At 45.1% G+C, this 13045-nt stretch overlaps 1 protein-coding gene across 1 annotated transcript in view; it reads right to left on the bottom strand.

Moving 5' to 3' along the window:
- The window catches only part of PDE8B (phosphodiesterase 8B), a 79757-nt gene that overhangs the window by 45530 nt on the left and 21182 nt on the right, over nucleotides 1-13045 (bottom strand). The window contains exon 7 of the mRNA XM_008579099.1: nucleotides 11449-11509. Coding sequence (XP_008577321.1) covers nucleotides 11449-11509 — 61 coding nt within the window. The remainder of the gene's footprint in view (nucleotides 1-11448; nucleotides 11510-13045) is intronic.

Raw genomic sequence — 13045 nt, 5'->3', positions numbered from 1 at the left:
TTTAGGTCACACAGGTGTATGCCTTTGTCAAATGTCATGCAAAGGCACACTTACCATTTGTTCTTCTTTACATGTCAATTTTATGTAAAATATAGCTAACAATATGCATACTAAAGCATTTCAGGGGAAAAGTACTAAGACGTGAAATTTATTTTGAAAAACAACATGTATTGAAGGATGCACAGAGGGATGCATATTTGGAGAGATGTATGATATTGCAAATTATTAGTAAAATGTTAAAGGCAGAATCTAGGTAGTGGGTACTAGGATGTTTACTGTAAAATTTTTCAACTATGCTGTATGTTTGACAATTTTCACAATAAAATACTGGAGAAAAAATTGCTTGCAATGTGAACTGAGCATGAGCTCTGAGTGTCTTTTTCATGACGTCTGCTTCCCCCATGATTTATGAAAAGTGGCTGCTTTACTTTACGCTGGGAGCAGCCTGTGCCAGTGAAAACACTACTTGTTCAAAGGCACCGCTGGGAGGGGCCGTGCAGTGGTTGCAAGGTATGATGCCAAGCTTGGATGTTTACTAGCTGGGTAACTGCTCTCTGGATATGTTTCTTCATCTGCTGAATAAGGATAATACTATCCTATGGGTTTAATATGATGATAAATTGAGATGATGCCTTTAAAAGTCTGGGGCCTGTCAAAAAATAAACATTCAATACATTTTAAATATTATTGTATTATGCTTTGTCATTTGCAAATATAGTGTGTTATGTTGGAATTTCCTTGAGTTCTTCTCTCCACTGAGATACTAACCAGCCATGGTCCTGTCACCTCAGCCCTGCACGTCCTCATTCTCGGCACTTCTCTTGTCTTGCACAGACCTCCATTTGGGTCCCCATGGTATTCCTTCCTATCTCTGAATTCATGAACAGTCGATGCTATGGTCACTCACGCAGGGTCATTCCTTGCTCCCCTTTCTGTCTCACCCCTCAATATCTCACTTAGAAAATCTGGCTCATTTTTTGGTCAAAGCATCTCTTATGTCTATCTTTATAATTTGTCTTTAAGACGGGGTCTAACAACACCTCTTTGCTTTTCTTTCTGTTTCCATATATCTGAATATTGTTCACTTGACTTAATAAGACTGGTTTAGAACAGAGCTGTCTATCTCTCCTGTGTAGCTCGTTAAGTACCTTTCCAGTAACTTGTAAGATGTGATATGGGTCACCTAATTATGAATAATTTCAGACAATCTAATTTAATCCACATTTATTAGTCACCTCTCTAGGACTGTGTAAGGACATTGGGAGAAGAAGAGATCAGGTTGGAAAAGTCACTGAACACTGCTTGGGACGACTTGTGTAGTGGGACAGAACCCAGCTGAGTGTTGGGCTCAGTGTGGTGGGATTCCAAAAGGACAGAAGGCCGCGGGGAATGGGACACTCTGTGGAAGAGACTGGACTTCTAAACCTCCCTCTGAATACAGCCAGGACTAATAGGTTGCTACAAGTAGAGGCTCCATAGGGGGAAGAATGTGCTACATCACAGGAGGGCAAGGGACTAGGTGATGGGACTTAAGTCACCTGGTCAGACATTATAGGCAACAGGGAGCCCGTGCATGTTTTGAGGATAGAAACGAGTGATCCCAGTGTCATCGTGGGGAGATGAATGTGGCTGGGGGTGCAGGATCGATTGGAAGAGGGGGGTGGCTTTAATTCAGTGATTCTAGAGAAAATGAAGGTTCTTCTGGAGGAAAAAGAGAGATGGATTTGAAAGACCAAACACAACATCGCACTTTGTTCTGTAAATGCTGCTACCGAAAATGGGATGCTAAAGGTCAAGATTTCCCTAGGGAATTAAATGACTTTCACACTTGGGGTCCTCTATTCTCCTATGGGGGAATTTTAGTCACAAAGACCACCTAGCCCATGAGTTGGAGCTGAAAATCACACTGCAGAGAGGTGGCCAGGGGAGGCAGTTCATGGAAGAGAGCTAGTGGTGGGCAATTTGTGCAAAGCATTGCACGCTCAGACGGCTCACCCCAGGTCTGTGACTCAGTGTTGTTAGAAGCCTTAGGAAACTGTACAATTCCCCAGGCTACTAGTTGTTATTTCCAGAATCAAAGGTCAAGGTCACTGCCAGAAAGACTAACTTGAAAGTGTGCTTTGGGCCACAGATTAGTTCCGGCACAGAGGGGGTGGCTCTTCTGCACCGCCCATCCCACGGGGTACAGCGCTCACTCGGCTACAGTCCGCTTCTCTGTTCTAGACCATTGAACCAGAAGGAATGCAGGGCGCCTCCCAGAAGTCAACCAAAACACTGGCTCACCATTAGCAGCTGCATAAGGAGGAAATTAACTCTGAACAAAATAAGGCAAAGTTATTTTCCTTTTCCTTTTTATATAAAGACACTTGTTTTGTGTTTTCCTGGGCAACCAATGTTTTAACATCTCTCTTTGTAAGTTTACAAATGGCAGTTGACATTGTCTAAAAAGAACATTTGAAGTGTCTTCTCTTCCCAGCAGTTTTCCCCCCCCCCCCCTGTTCCAATAAAGGCTGATGAGTTGCAAGGCCCCAGAGGGCCTAGTCCCCCTTGGTCACCATCAGGCCAGCTCCACACAGGTTCTCTGGACAGATGCCCCAGTAGACACGGGCACTGGAGGGTCTCTGCCAGCCACCAGGAGGCTGCCAGCCAGGAGCAATTCCTAGAACCCTGAAGCCCTAACACTTTTGGTTAGATGTTTCAAAGTTGTTATTGTTTTAATGCCACTTTAAATTCCTAATCCAGAAAGCAACTCTGGGGCCACTGCTCAAACAAGTCCCTCTGAGTGATAACTGATATATATCAAAAGATGACTTAACACACACAATGGCTGCTCTGGCCCCACGGAGCTGCTATAGCCCAGGCGGCCAGGAGTCTGTTTACATAGTGGTGAGTTTCCCACGCAAGGCGCTGAGGCTGCCAGGCACAGGCCATCCTTCCATCAGCCTGCCCTTCCATGGTTTTGTGGTCAATCTGCACACTGTCCCCCTCCAAAATGTCCAGCAGGAAACCTCCCTAGGCCAACATAACCTGATCACACTGGATCCACATCACTCAGAGGCTTCCCTCTTTAGCCTGGTGGTTCTCAGACTTGCCAGTACACTGGAATCCCTTGGGGAACTTTCAGAAATCCTCACACCCAGCCTCTGCAATACAGGCATTGCTCATTTGTGTTTTTTTCCTAACTCTCCAGGTAATTCCAATGTGCAGCTGAAGTTGAGGACCATTGCGTCAGCCTTCCCACATTCCTCACCATTTAACACAAGCGAAGGGTGCTGCCGTTCCCCAGTCCTGGTGGGTAGATGTAAACATTCCTTCTGTAAGGATTTCCATGGTCAGACAGGTCCAGCGTTCCTTATGGATTGCAACCTGCCCCTTATGAATCTGCCTTTTGCTCCCTTTGTAACTCTTGGGCCAATGCTCTGTAAACAGGCAAATTCTTCTTAATAGTCTAATGATCTGAAACCTTCTCACAAACCTCTACTAGACCCTAAGCAGCTGGAGAGCAGGCTCCACTTGTGCTGTCTTCGCAGTGCCATAGCTCTGGTTCATGCTTGGTCTGAAAGTTCTCAGCTAGGCCTTGTAGAATGAATGGCACCCCTGAGACCAGGCCCTGTTATCCTCCCGCTTACCTGAAAGTACATATGTCGCACCTGCTCAGCCTCCCATTGCACAGCCAGCTAACAAAAGAAAAAGTGCCACTCAACCCACTCCTTACATTGTGATTCTGGGTTTACATAGGGCTGGGCTCTGGAATCACAACCCAGAATTCTTCCTCCTCCTCACTTCTTTTTCCAGCAGTGGCACTGGAGGAGACCATCCTTCTTAGAATTTTGTTGTTAGAAATTACTTAAATGAGGGCCGGCCCGGTGGCGCACTGCTACAGTGTGCCGCTTGGGAGCGCGGTGGCGCTCCCGCTGAGGGTTCGGATCCCACATACAGACCGGCTGCTCACTGGCTGAGTGAGGTGCGGGTGCAACACCGAGGGTTGCGATCCCGTTGCCGGTTGCGGTCCGGTACGGGCGCGACACTGAGGGTTGCAATCCGTTGCCGGTCACGATAAAAAGACAAAAAGGAAAAAAAAAAAAAAGAAATTACTTAAATGAGGTACCACGTAAGTGAAGGCCCAGAAGCTTGAATACAATCCTAAGTGATGAACACTGCTGTGACATGGTTGAAACAGAAGATCCTTTAGGCAAAGGAGCAGGTGGCACTATGGTTGGGTTTTAAACGTGGATTGGCTGTACACCTCCAAATTATGATGGAAAAATGCATTCTGAAGTGTGCAGTTAAAACTGACAGTGTCCAACATACTGTTGGGTGCCTCCTGACACCTGGTCCTGGGATTAGACGCCCCAGTGACCTCCACACGCAGCCGCCATCTGAGGCTCCAGTTTTTCCCAAGAGAGGCCAAGGCTCCTCTGCACACAGGATAGTTAGCTTCCTCGCTCTCTCAGCCCTCCACCTGCACCACCAAACTGCCCTTCTGTAACCTCCTCTCATGGTGCATCCCATAAACAGGGCGCAGCCACAGGCATAATTTACTTCAGTCCAAACACCACCAGGGATGGCTCTGCCCCTAGAAGCACCTCGAGGCAGGGTCAGGACTGTAGAGGAAGCAGGACAAAGGCAGGGGCAGCTGAGAGGCTGGGCCCCAACTGCACTTCCAGCTCAAGCCCCCTTATCTATGTCACATCACGGGATACAGCCAAGCCTGTTCATCCTCCTCTCTCCTGCCTCTAGTTACCTTTTTGCTTTGGAGGGGATTCCTCTCCCCACAGGGATACACTCCATCCACCATTCAAACCTACCTCAGTCAACCCCTCCCCCACGAAGCAGACCCCCAGCATCCCAAGTAAGGTAACCTTTCTCTCATGAATGCTCCCAGTATGCACTCGCATTTCTTTTATTACTGTATTGCTAACTACTTCAGGGTTTGAATCCTGGTTCTGCCACATACATCCTATGTGAAACCTGGACAGGTTTCTTGACCAATCCAAGCCTGTTTCCTCATTTGTAAAAAGGGCATTGTAGTATCTACCTCATAAGAGTTGTGGTGAGGACTACTGGAGTTCATGTATGAAGAGCTCTTGCACAGTAAGGGATGCAAAGTGTAAATACATGACAGATCTTATTATGATTACTAAAACATAAGCTCCTTGCTGTACTCCACTGATCAAATATCCGCTAAATGAGTTCAGTAGCATCAGCGGAGATGGGGATGCAGGGGACCAAGACAGGACACTGCCCTTGATGAGCTGGCCTAGCAGGGCAGCAATAGTGTGGCAGGTGCTAAATCCACTCCATAGCAGTAAGGGAGAGAAGTGGTTGGGGCAACCCCAGAGGAGACATTCAACCTGCGTCAGATGAGCTAGAGCTCTCTAGGAGGACATGAGGAAAGGAGGGCAGGCTAGGCAGAGGAGCAATACGTGCAATGCACAGAGGCATGGACAAGCCTTGTGTGTTCAGGCAACCACAGACAGCTTGGTGTGGCTTGAGCAAAGTGGCAGGGAAGGCGGGGACATCAAGCGGGAGTGTGCCCCTCAAAGACGCCTGATGACTCTATAGGTGACGAGGAGTCACTGGTGGCCTTTTAGAATGAGGACTGGGGACTGAATGGGATTATACTCAATGGTGTGCTGGGAGAGGTTTAACCACAGGCTTGCTGAAAATGCAAAGACAGCTGTATGCGAGATTATTCCAAATTTTACCGACATAAAGCCAAGATCAGTAAATTATGGCCCAGGGGCTAGGCACCTGGTTTTGTAAATATAATTTTATTACAACATAACCTTGCCCACTCATTTACACAGCATCTATGGCTGCTTTCTCACTGCAGTGGCAGAGGTGAGCAGTTGTGACAGAGACTATCAGTCCTAAGATATTTACAATTTGGCCTTTAAGAAAAAAAGTTCCCAACCCCTGATATAAAGAATGAATAATACACAATTCCTAAATAATGCTAAAACATAAAATACTCTTTGAGGGAAATTCTATACAGCCAATTCATTCCCACAAGATGCCTTTGTTGATTTTGGCTGGCTTCATGTGTCAGTAGCCAATTCACACTCGCAGTTGGTGAGTGAGTGGAGCTCCCACGTGAGTGTCATTGGGGAGGAAGATGAGAGTAAAATAAGAGACATATGCAAGACCTTCACGCGTTTGTCAGTGATGCGAGCAACTTCTTTGTCATATTGGAGAATAGTTTTGAATACTGAAGGAATATTTCAATTTTTTTATGCAATTCACAATGAAACTGTTACAGACGTGATATACATTTAAGTTTATTCTGTATTATTAACATTTCCTCCATCACTCTTTTAAGTCTAGAAAATCAGCCAAAAAATAAGTCCTGATCTATAGTAACTGCTGATTTCTTTGGTCTAAAAGTACTCCCAGCACAGCCTTTGGAAGCTGCTGAAGGTGGAGTTGGGAAGGTGTGTGCAGCAGCACGACTTCATGGGGCATTTCCACAGTGCAGAGAAAATAGATGCACATAACCTCAGGAGCACAGACAATAGTAAAATGTAGTAACATGCTTAGGAAGTGGTGGATTTTGAGTACTTATTACTTCTTAAAAATAAAATGTGTCTGATTGCAGGCTTACATAATTAAATTTTTACCAATGGTTGTTCTAACTACTGACTCAAAATTCCAGAGAAGTCAACCGTCTGTTTCCACACGCATGAACTGGCTCCAGCACACTCTACATGGAGCAGAGAGAACAGTTCTAGGCTCATGGAGGACAGCTGGGCGTCATGGTGGCAGAATGGAGCAGAGGTGGGGAGGAGAAAGGGCATGGAGTCAGGGCTGTGAAGAAGACACAACCTTCAGAACCAAGTGGCTTCTAGGGTGTAGGGGCGCGGGAAAGCAAGGATGCGGAGAGTGGCTCCCAGGTTAAGGGTGGGGGTGAGTGAGTGGATGGGGGATCCCATTAGCCAAGCTAGGGATTGTACTATAGCAGGAGCAGATATGGAGAGAGGCATGGTTACTTCAGCCTCATCCATCCTTGTGCCTTCCAGGCCAAAGTGCCAGGTGACCGATGCTCACTGAACGGATGGATGGCCACTCGGCTTAGGCTGAGCAAAACACCAAACACCGAACAGGTCTCCTCTTTGGAAGTGACTCAGTTCCTTTGAAGGAGCCAGCCACCAACTGTTGCTTTGGAAAAAGAAAATTTTCCAGAGAGTGCTAACGCCCATAAGTTGCATAAAAAACTGGAAAGTAGAACATCAACAAAAGTCAGGTCTAAGGTATTGTAAAAGACTCTTGAGGTCAGTTAGCACAAGCATCCAGAGTAAGCAGAATCTTGCAATAATCTTTGGGTCTGAATGACCCAAATCAAATAAAAGTTCAACCTTTGGAATTTTAGTTAAACTTAAGGGAAAAACCCTCTTCCCCAAAGGCGAAAGTAGAACATCAACAAAAGTCAGGTCTAAGGTATTGTAAAAGACTCTTAAGGTCAGTTAGCACAAGCATCCAGAGTAAGCAGAATCTTGCAATAATCTTTGGGTCTGAATGACCCAAATCATATAAAAGTTCAACCTTTGGAATTTTAGTTAAACTTAAGGGAAAAACCCTCTTCCCCAAAGGCCAACATAGTATCTCCTCTTTGGATCCTAGTTGTCTTAAATGAGTTAGAGTTAAATAGATAACACTAATTTTTAAGAAATAGCTCAGCTATGTCTCTTTACCATTCATTACCAAACCTATCTTAGTTTCCTAGAGTCAAACTAGTTTTTCTCCATGTTTAGGCCTCCAGGGTTGAGGCTCACCTAAGCGGGGCCTCCCTGCAGGAGCAGGTTATTACTAGTGAGCAGGATGATGGCTTCATTCAGAGGGAAACTTCATTTCCAACTCAGACGTATAGTTCCCTCCCCTCTGATTTTACCACGCTCTACCTCCCACTTGTCCCCACCACAGGCCAAGTGCCACCTTACAAACATCTACCGATGTGGCATAGAGGACAGGATGAGAGAACAGAGAGGGAAAGAAACTCCATCCCTGTGCACGACAGACACGCCCTGCTGGCCACAGGGGCAAGCTTCTCTGCCAGGGCAAAGGGCACACATGTCTGCCTGAAAGTAGGCAGCCTCCTTCCACACCGCACCTGCTCAGTGTAGGTGCACGTGCGCAGATGTTCTCAGTTTACCTTCCCCCTCATCAGCCAAGAGACTGCCTCTCAGCTTCAGACCTCTGGGCTTCCATGAAGCCTGTCATGACCAGCTAAGCAGCTACCACCACACCAGGCACAGAGTCATCTCTCCCTCTGCTGAGTGACTTTCCCGTGCATGCAACCCTATGGCTGAATGCTCAGCATCCCTGCCGGTCTCTCCATCCCCTGCTGCAGGCTCCTGCTGCTCTCGTGCCCTCAGAGCCTCCCATGGTCCTTGACACACAGCAGGTACTCCATGCATGTCTGCTCAGGGTTTGGCTGTTCAAAATGTGGCTTCTCAGGAAAATATGTGATTTCGCAACATCGGAGCTCTTTCTTTAAAAAGCTTCTTGTAAATATGTACTAAAACCAAATGGAAAAATTTGGATAATTTTGTTTACTTAGTAGTTTTACCAAATATATCAACAAATATTTTGTGGCACCTGCTGTGAGTAACATACATATGTACAAACTCTGTATCACGGTAAATTGCAATTATATAAAACACATTTCTAAATGTGAATAGCCACTTTCAGAGATAATTGAGGTCATGTTCCAGTTATAACGGCCTTTTTCTCTAATTTTCTTTTAAGTCACACTTGGATGTGTGCTTTAGAAGGATACAGCAGATATTCTTTGTAATACTATGTGAACTAGACAGAGCTGTAAACTTTTCCTGTAAAGGACCAGATGTCAAATATTTTAGGGTTTGTGGGCCATATGGCCTCTGTTGTGACTACTCAGCTCTGCTGCAGTGTGAAAGCAGCTGCACCACAGTGAGGCTGTGTTCCTATAATACTTTACTTACAAGACAGGCCACATTGGACCTGTAGATTGTCATTTGTTGCTCCCTGTCCTGGGTTGTGTGCTTCTCCAGTGCTCGGTTTGCTCTTTCCCTGTGCTGCATTCTATTTACCCTGTTTACCTGTTGGTGGGCCTATGGCTTCTGGAACAGAGACACAGTGTCCCTGGGGCCAGCACAGAATAGGTGTTTAATACACATCTGGGGAGAAAGTGTGTGTGTGGTGGTGGAAGGGAGACGATGTTTACAGCAGACAAACTTCACTGAGCATTTCCAGCCTCTTGGCAAAAAGCTACAGCGCTCAGGGAGGACAAGAGATCTTTGCTGATGACAAGCACTACCAGAAGACAGCAGCCGGGCCCACAATTTCATTCCTTGTTAAAATGCAAACCCACAGGCTGAGTTGACGTCAGGGCTACACGCCAGAAAGCAGCACCACCGGAACTGCCTGCAGACAGGCTGCCCCCCACCCTGGGGAGCCCCCGCCAGCGCAGACCCCATTGCCTTGTACTTTAGCCTCCTTCGATGAGGAGAAAAATACCGCAGCTAATGGAAGTACAAAAATGCTTTGTTATTGGAAAATCTGTCTCTCTAGGTCTGTGCAGCACTATGAGGTAATGTCAGTGTCTCATGGTATCTGAGCTCTGTGTTTCCACTCTTCTGAGAACAGCAGATAATTCATGGTAGTAAAGGCTTTTCTATTTAGAGCCTTGAAAAGAGGAGGTGGCCCCTCACTTCTGCATCCTGAAGTCCTATGCTAAGGGCTTGCCTACCTTCCCTGGCAGACAGGAAGAGTTTACAGCTGGCAGGAGGCCAGGACTGAGACATTCAGTTCATTCAAGTTAACTAACAGCTCGAGGGCCTACTATGTGCCAGGTGGCCTGGGCACACAAAGACAAGCATAGATGAGTGAGTCTGCTAGAGAGGACAGGGCAGTTTAGCACACAAATAGCTATGAAAATGCATTGGGGGGATGACACAAAGCAGAGAAGGTGCTGTAGGGGCCGTGAGGAAGGAGGTAGTACTTCATATTTCTTGGGCTGGACCATGAAGGACTGGTAGGATTTGGGCAGGTGGAGGTGCAGGGAGACTGGTGCAGGAGATTGGGGGTCCCATTCATTAAGTGAGAAAGGGAGGACAGAGTTGGTGGGGGCTGGGTGTGCTTGATTTTGGACATGAACTGTACTTGGTTAATTTCTGGCATGAGAATAAATGAACCCAAGTGGGCCCATGTCCTCTCCTGTAGATCCACAGCCCAGAAAGGTTGGTTTGCACTGCTTGTGTTCAGTAGTTTGTTTCTAAAGGGACACCAGGATTTCCTGCCCCTCCTCCTCTGCCTGTGTCACCTCTCACGCAGACTTCATTTTTCCCCCTGGTATGTCTCAACTTGGCTGCTGGAGGATTTTTTTTTTTTTTCCTATGAAAGTCCATTCCCTTCCTTTCCCAGAGGTCTCCAAGGACTTGTCTCTCAGCGTGACTATATGGAATTAACTGAAAATTTCCTGATTCCAGATGAAATTCTCAGTGCTTTATTTTTTGCTAAACTAAATCTTATGGAAAAGCACATGGACGCGGGCATGGACACCTTTTATGTCTTGAGACAAGTGACTGAAAGCCCTGCCCGGCACACTGGACTCAATCCCACCTTCCCTCCAAGAGTGTCCCTCGTCCTGTTCGCCCAGTTTATCTCCCTGCCCTTGCCACGCCTCACCTTCTCATCCTGCACTTCACAAGTCTCCACCATGCTCACTAAAACTGATTACACCCTGCAAGCCCTTGAAATACCTCAGGAACATTGTCCCTTCTTTTAAAATCATCAAAGTCAATGGCCATATTCTGTAAGTTTTCAAAAATAAATCACTGGTAATTATGTTTGTCGTACACTTTTTAGTCAATAAATTATAAAGCATGAAGTGGTAGAAATATAATCCACATAATCCAGTAGTAGAAGTACAAATCAAACAGAAAAAAATACCTATATCAATGTCATTCTCTATTATGAAACTACCTTAAAAAGTTCTTAAATATAGCAACTTATTAAAATTCTGCTACTTCAGAAGACAACATTCAAATGACTTAATGGTAAGAAAAAAATCACTGTACTAATTTGGGATAATTCTTGTTTTGGGTATAAATTTGCAGGGGAGAAATGCTCAAATGGGTATATACTTTTCATCTGTTTAATAAATTAAGACAGGAAAATAGAACATTTTTTATTTGGAGAAAAAATTTTATGCTCTCATAAAATATATTACTCCAGAGAGTTGCTCAGCCACAAGCTAAATTATAACTGATGTACGCTACTAATACAGGCTTGCAGGGGAATTTTTAAAAAATATTTGTCAGAGGAGCCTAATTTTCCCATAAACCGTCTTAATTGGTGATTGCAACAAGAAATGGAGAAAGACAGGCAGAGAACAGCGGTGAGACGCACCCAACGGAAGTAGCACACGGTCAAGCCGACAAAGCCAGGGAAGTAAGCTGCGTACTGTACCTGCTTGTTATTGTCAGTGGTGCAGCACAGCTTCTTGAGGGAGACAAAATGCCTAATCTTCCTAATAACATAAATAATCAGTTATTAGTGAAACAGATATGAGTCAGCAAATGAAAACATCAACAGAGTCTTCTTAAAGCAAAACTCCAGGGTCTATCCTAGGGCAGATTTAAAATTCAAGCAAAACTCAATCTACGGAAAACACATTTTTCACACAGAGCCCACACATACCTTCAGAAACTGGGCCTCCCTTACAATCAGACCTGGCTCAGAAACACTCTCCCAGTGGGTATTTCATCCTGAAACTGACTTCTGAAGTTTGGCTCCTAGATATCTTCAGGGATAGGATGAAATGCTACTATAGACAAATTGGCTTTAATTCTGCAGACACTAATAATTTTATAGCTTACATAAAAAGCAAAAGACTCATTTGGACAATGACCAAATTTCGTGGTTGCTGTTTTTATATTAAATGTTCCATATTCTTTCACACTGTGGTTATCATAATGATGGCATTTTTCAGGCAGAGAAAAATCCTCTTATTTCAAGGTCATGGATGGGATCCTGAAACACAGCCTATGGTCTTGCTCATTACCACAAGGGAAACCAGGCAAAAAACAACAGGTGCCTCAGCCTTGTGCAAAAATCAACTCAAGGTAGATTTTCTGCTGAGAGTAAAGCCATGAAATCCAGAGAGTTACATTAGACTTTACGCCCCAGAAGCCCCAGGGGCATCCTCTCTCTCTCTCTCTCTGGTTCATTTTTCTTTGGAGGATTCTGAAGAGGGCATAGAAATTATTGGTTTTTCTGTAATGAGATTCACTCAAGTAGGAATAGGTAAAATTCCCCTACTTTTAATAAGAATTGCCTCTGAGAGCTCACCGCCTACAATTAGGGGGAAAATAACACTGGAAATTGTTTCTGGACAAAAGAATGTCTTTCTCTTATCTGTAAAGTCAGAAAGATTAGAAAAATTTATTCTCACAGAAATTACCAGGAAATAGAATGTCTCCTCTGCTTTGGTTACCTAATGATTCTGGTCACAGACACAAAAAGTGGTTTTTAGCTTCAATTTTCTGAGAAGATGGTAAAAGCCGCACGATAGCCGTGGACATTATCTCCATCCTGTGGCTCTGAGCACTCTCCACTGGTGGGAATGGCCGTGCTGAGGCCGTAGTGCTCAGGAGGAGGGCCTGGGGCCAGTTCTCGGAGGCTTGTAGCCCTTGGTCTGGGACCTGTCAGTGTCCCCACCAACCAGAGTGAAGCAAAAGAGGGGCCACAAATTACAAAATGGCACGAAATACCAGGTGGCAGTCTCTCAACTGATGGGAGAACAATTTTGAAATTAACCAGACAAGTAAAATTGGAAGGGAAACAATCTACAAATATTTTGCCGATTTTATGGAGTGTCTAGTTTTCTAATCACACAACAATTTGCAAGGGACTCTGGTAGTCCTAAGAGACACAGGTGGGACTGTCCTGTTCCAGTTACTGGCACAATAACTGCTGTCTTGTCTTTTTCTAAAACATCACACAATGTCATGTGTCCTTTATAGACTCAAGCTTTGAAGCTGGTGTTGACCTGCAGGGTGGTTTC

Source organism: Galeopterus variegatus, unplaced genomic scaffold (assembly GCF_000696425.1).
Source record: "Galeopterus variegatus unplaced genomic scaffold, G_variegatus-3.0.2 Scaffold1808, whole genome shotgun sequence".
NCBI lineage: Eukaryota > Metazoa > Chordata > Mammalia > Dermoptera > Cynocephalidae > Galeopterus > Galeopterus variegatus.
Note: the sequence above shows the minus strand (reverse complement) of the source record. Positions and strands in the feature narration are given on the sequence as shown.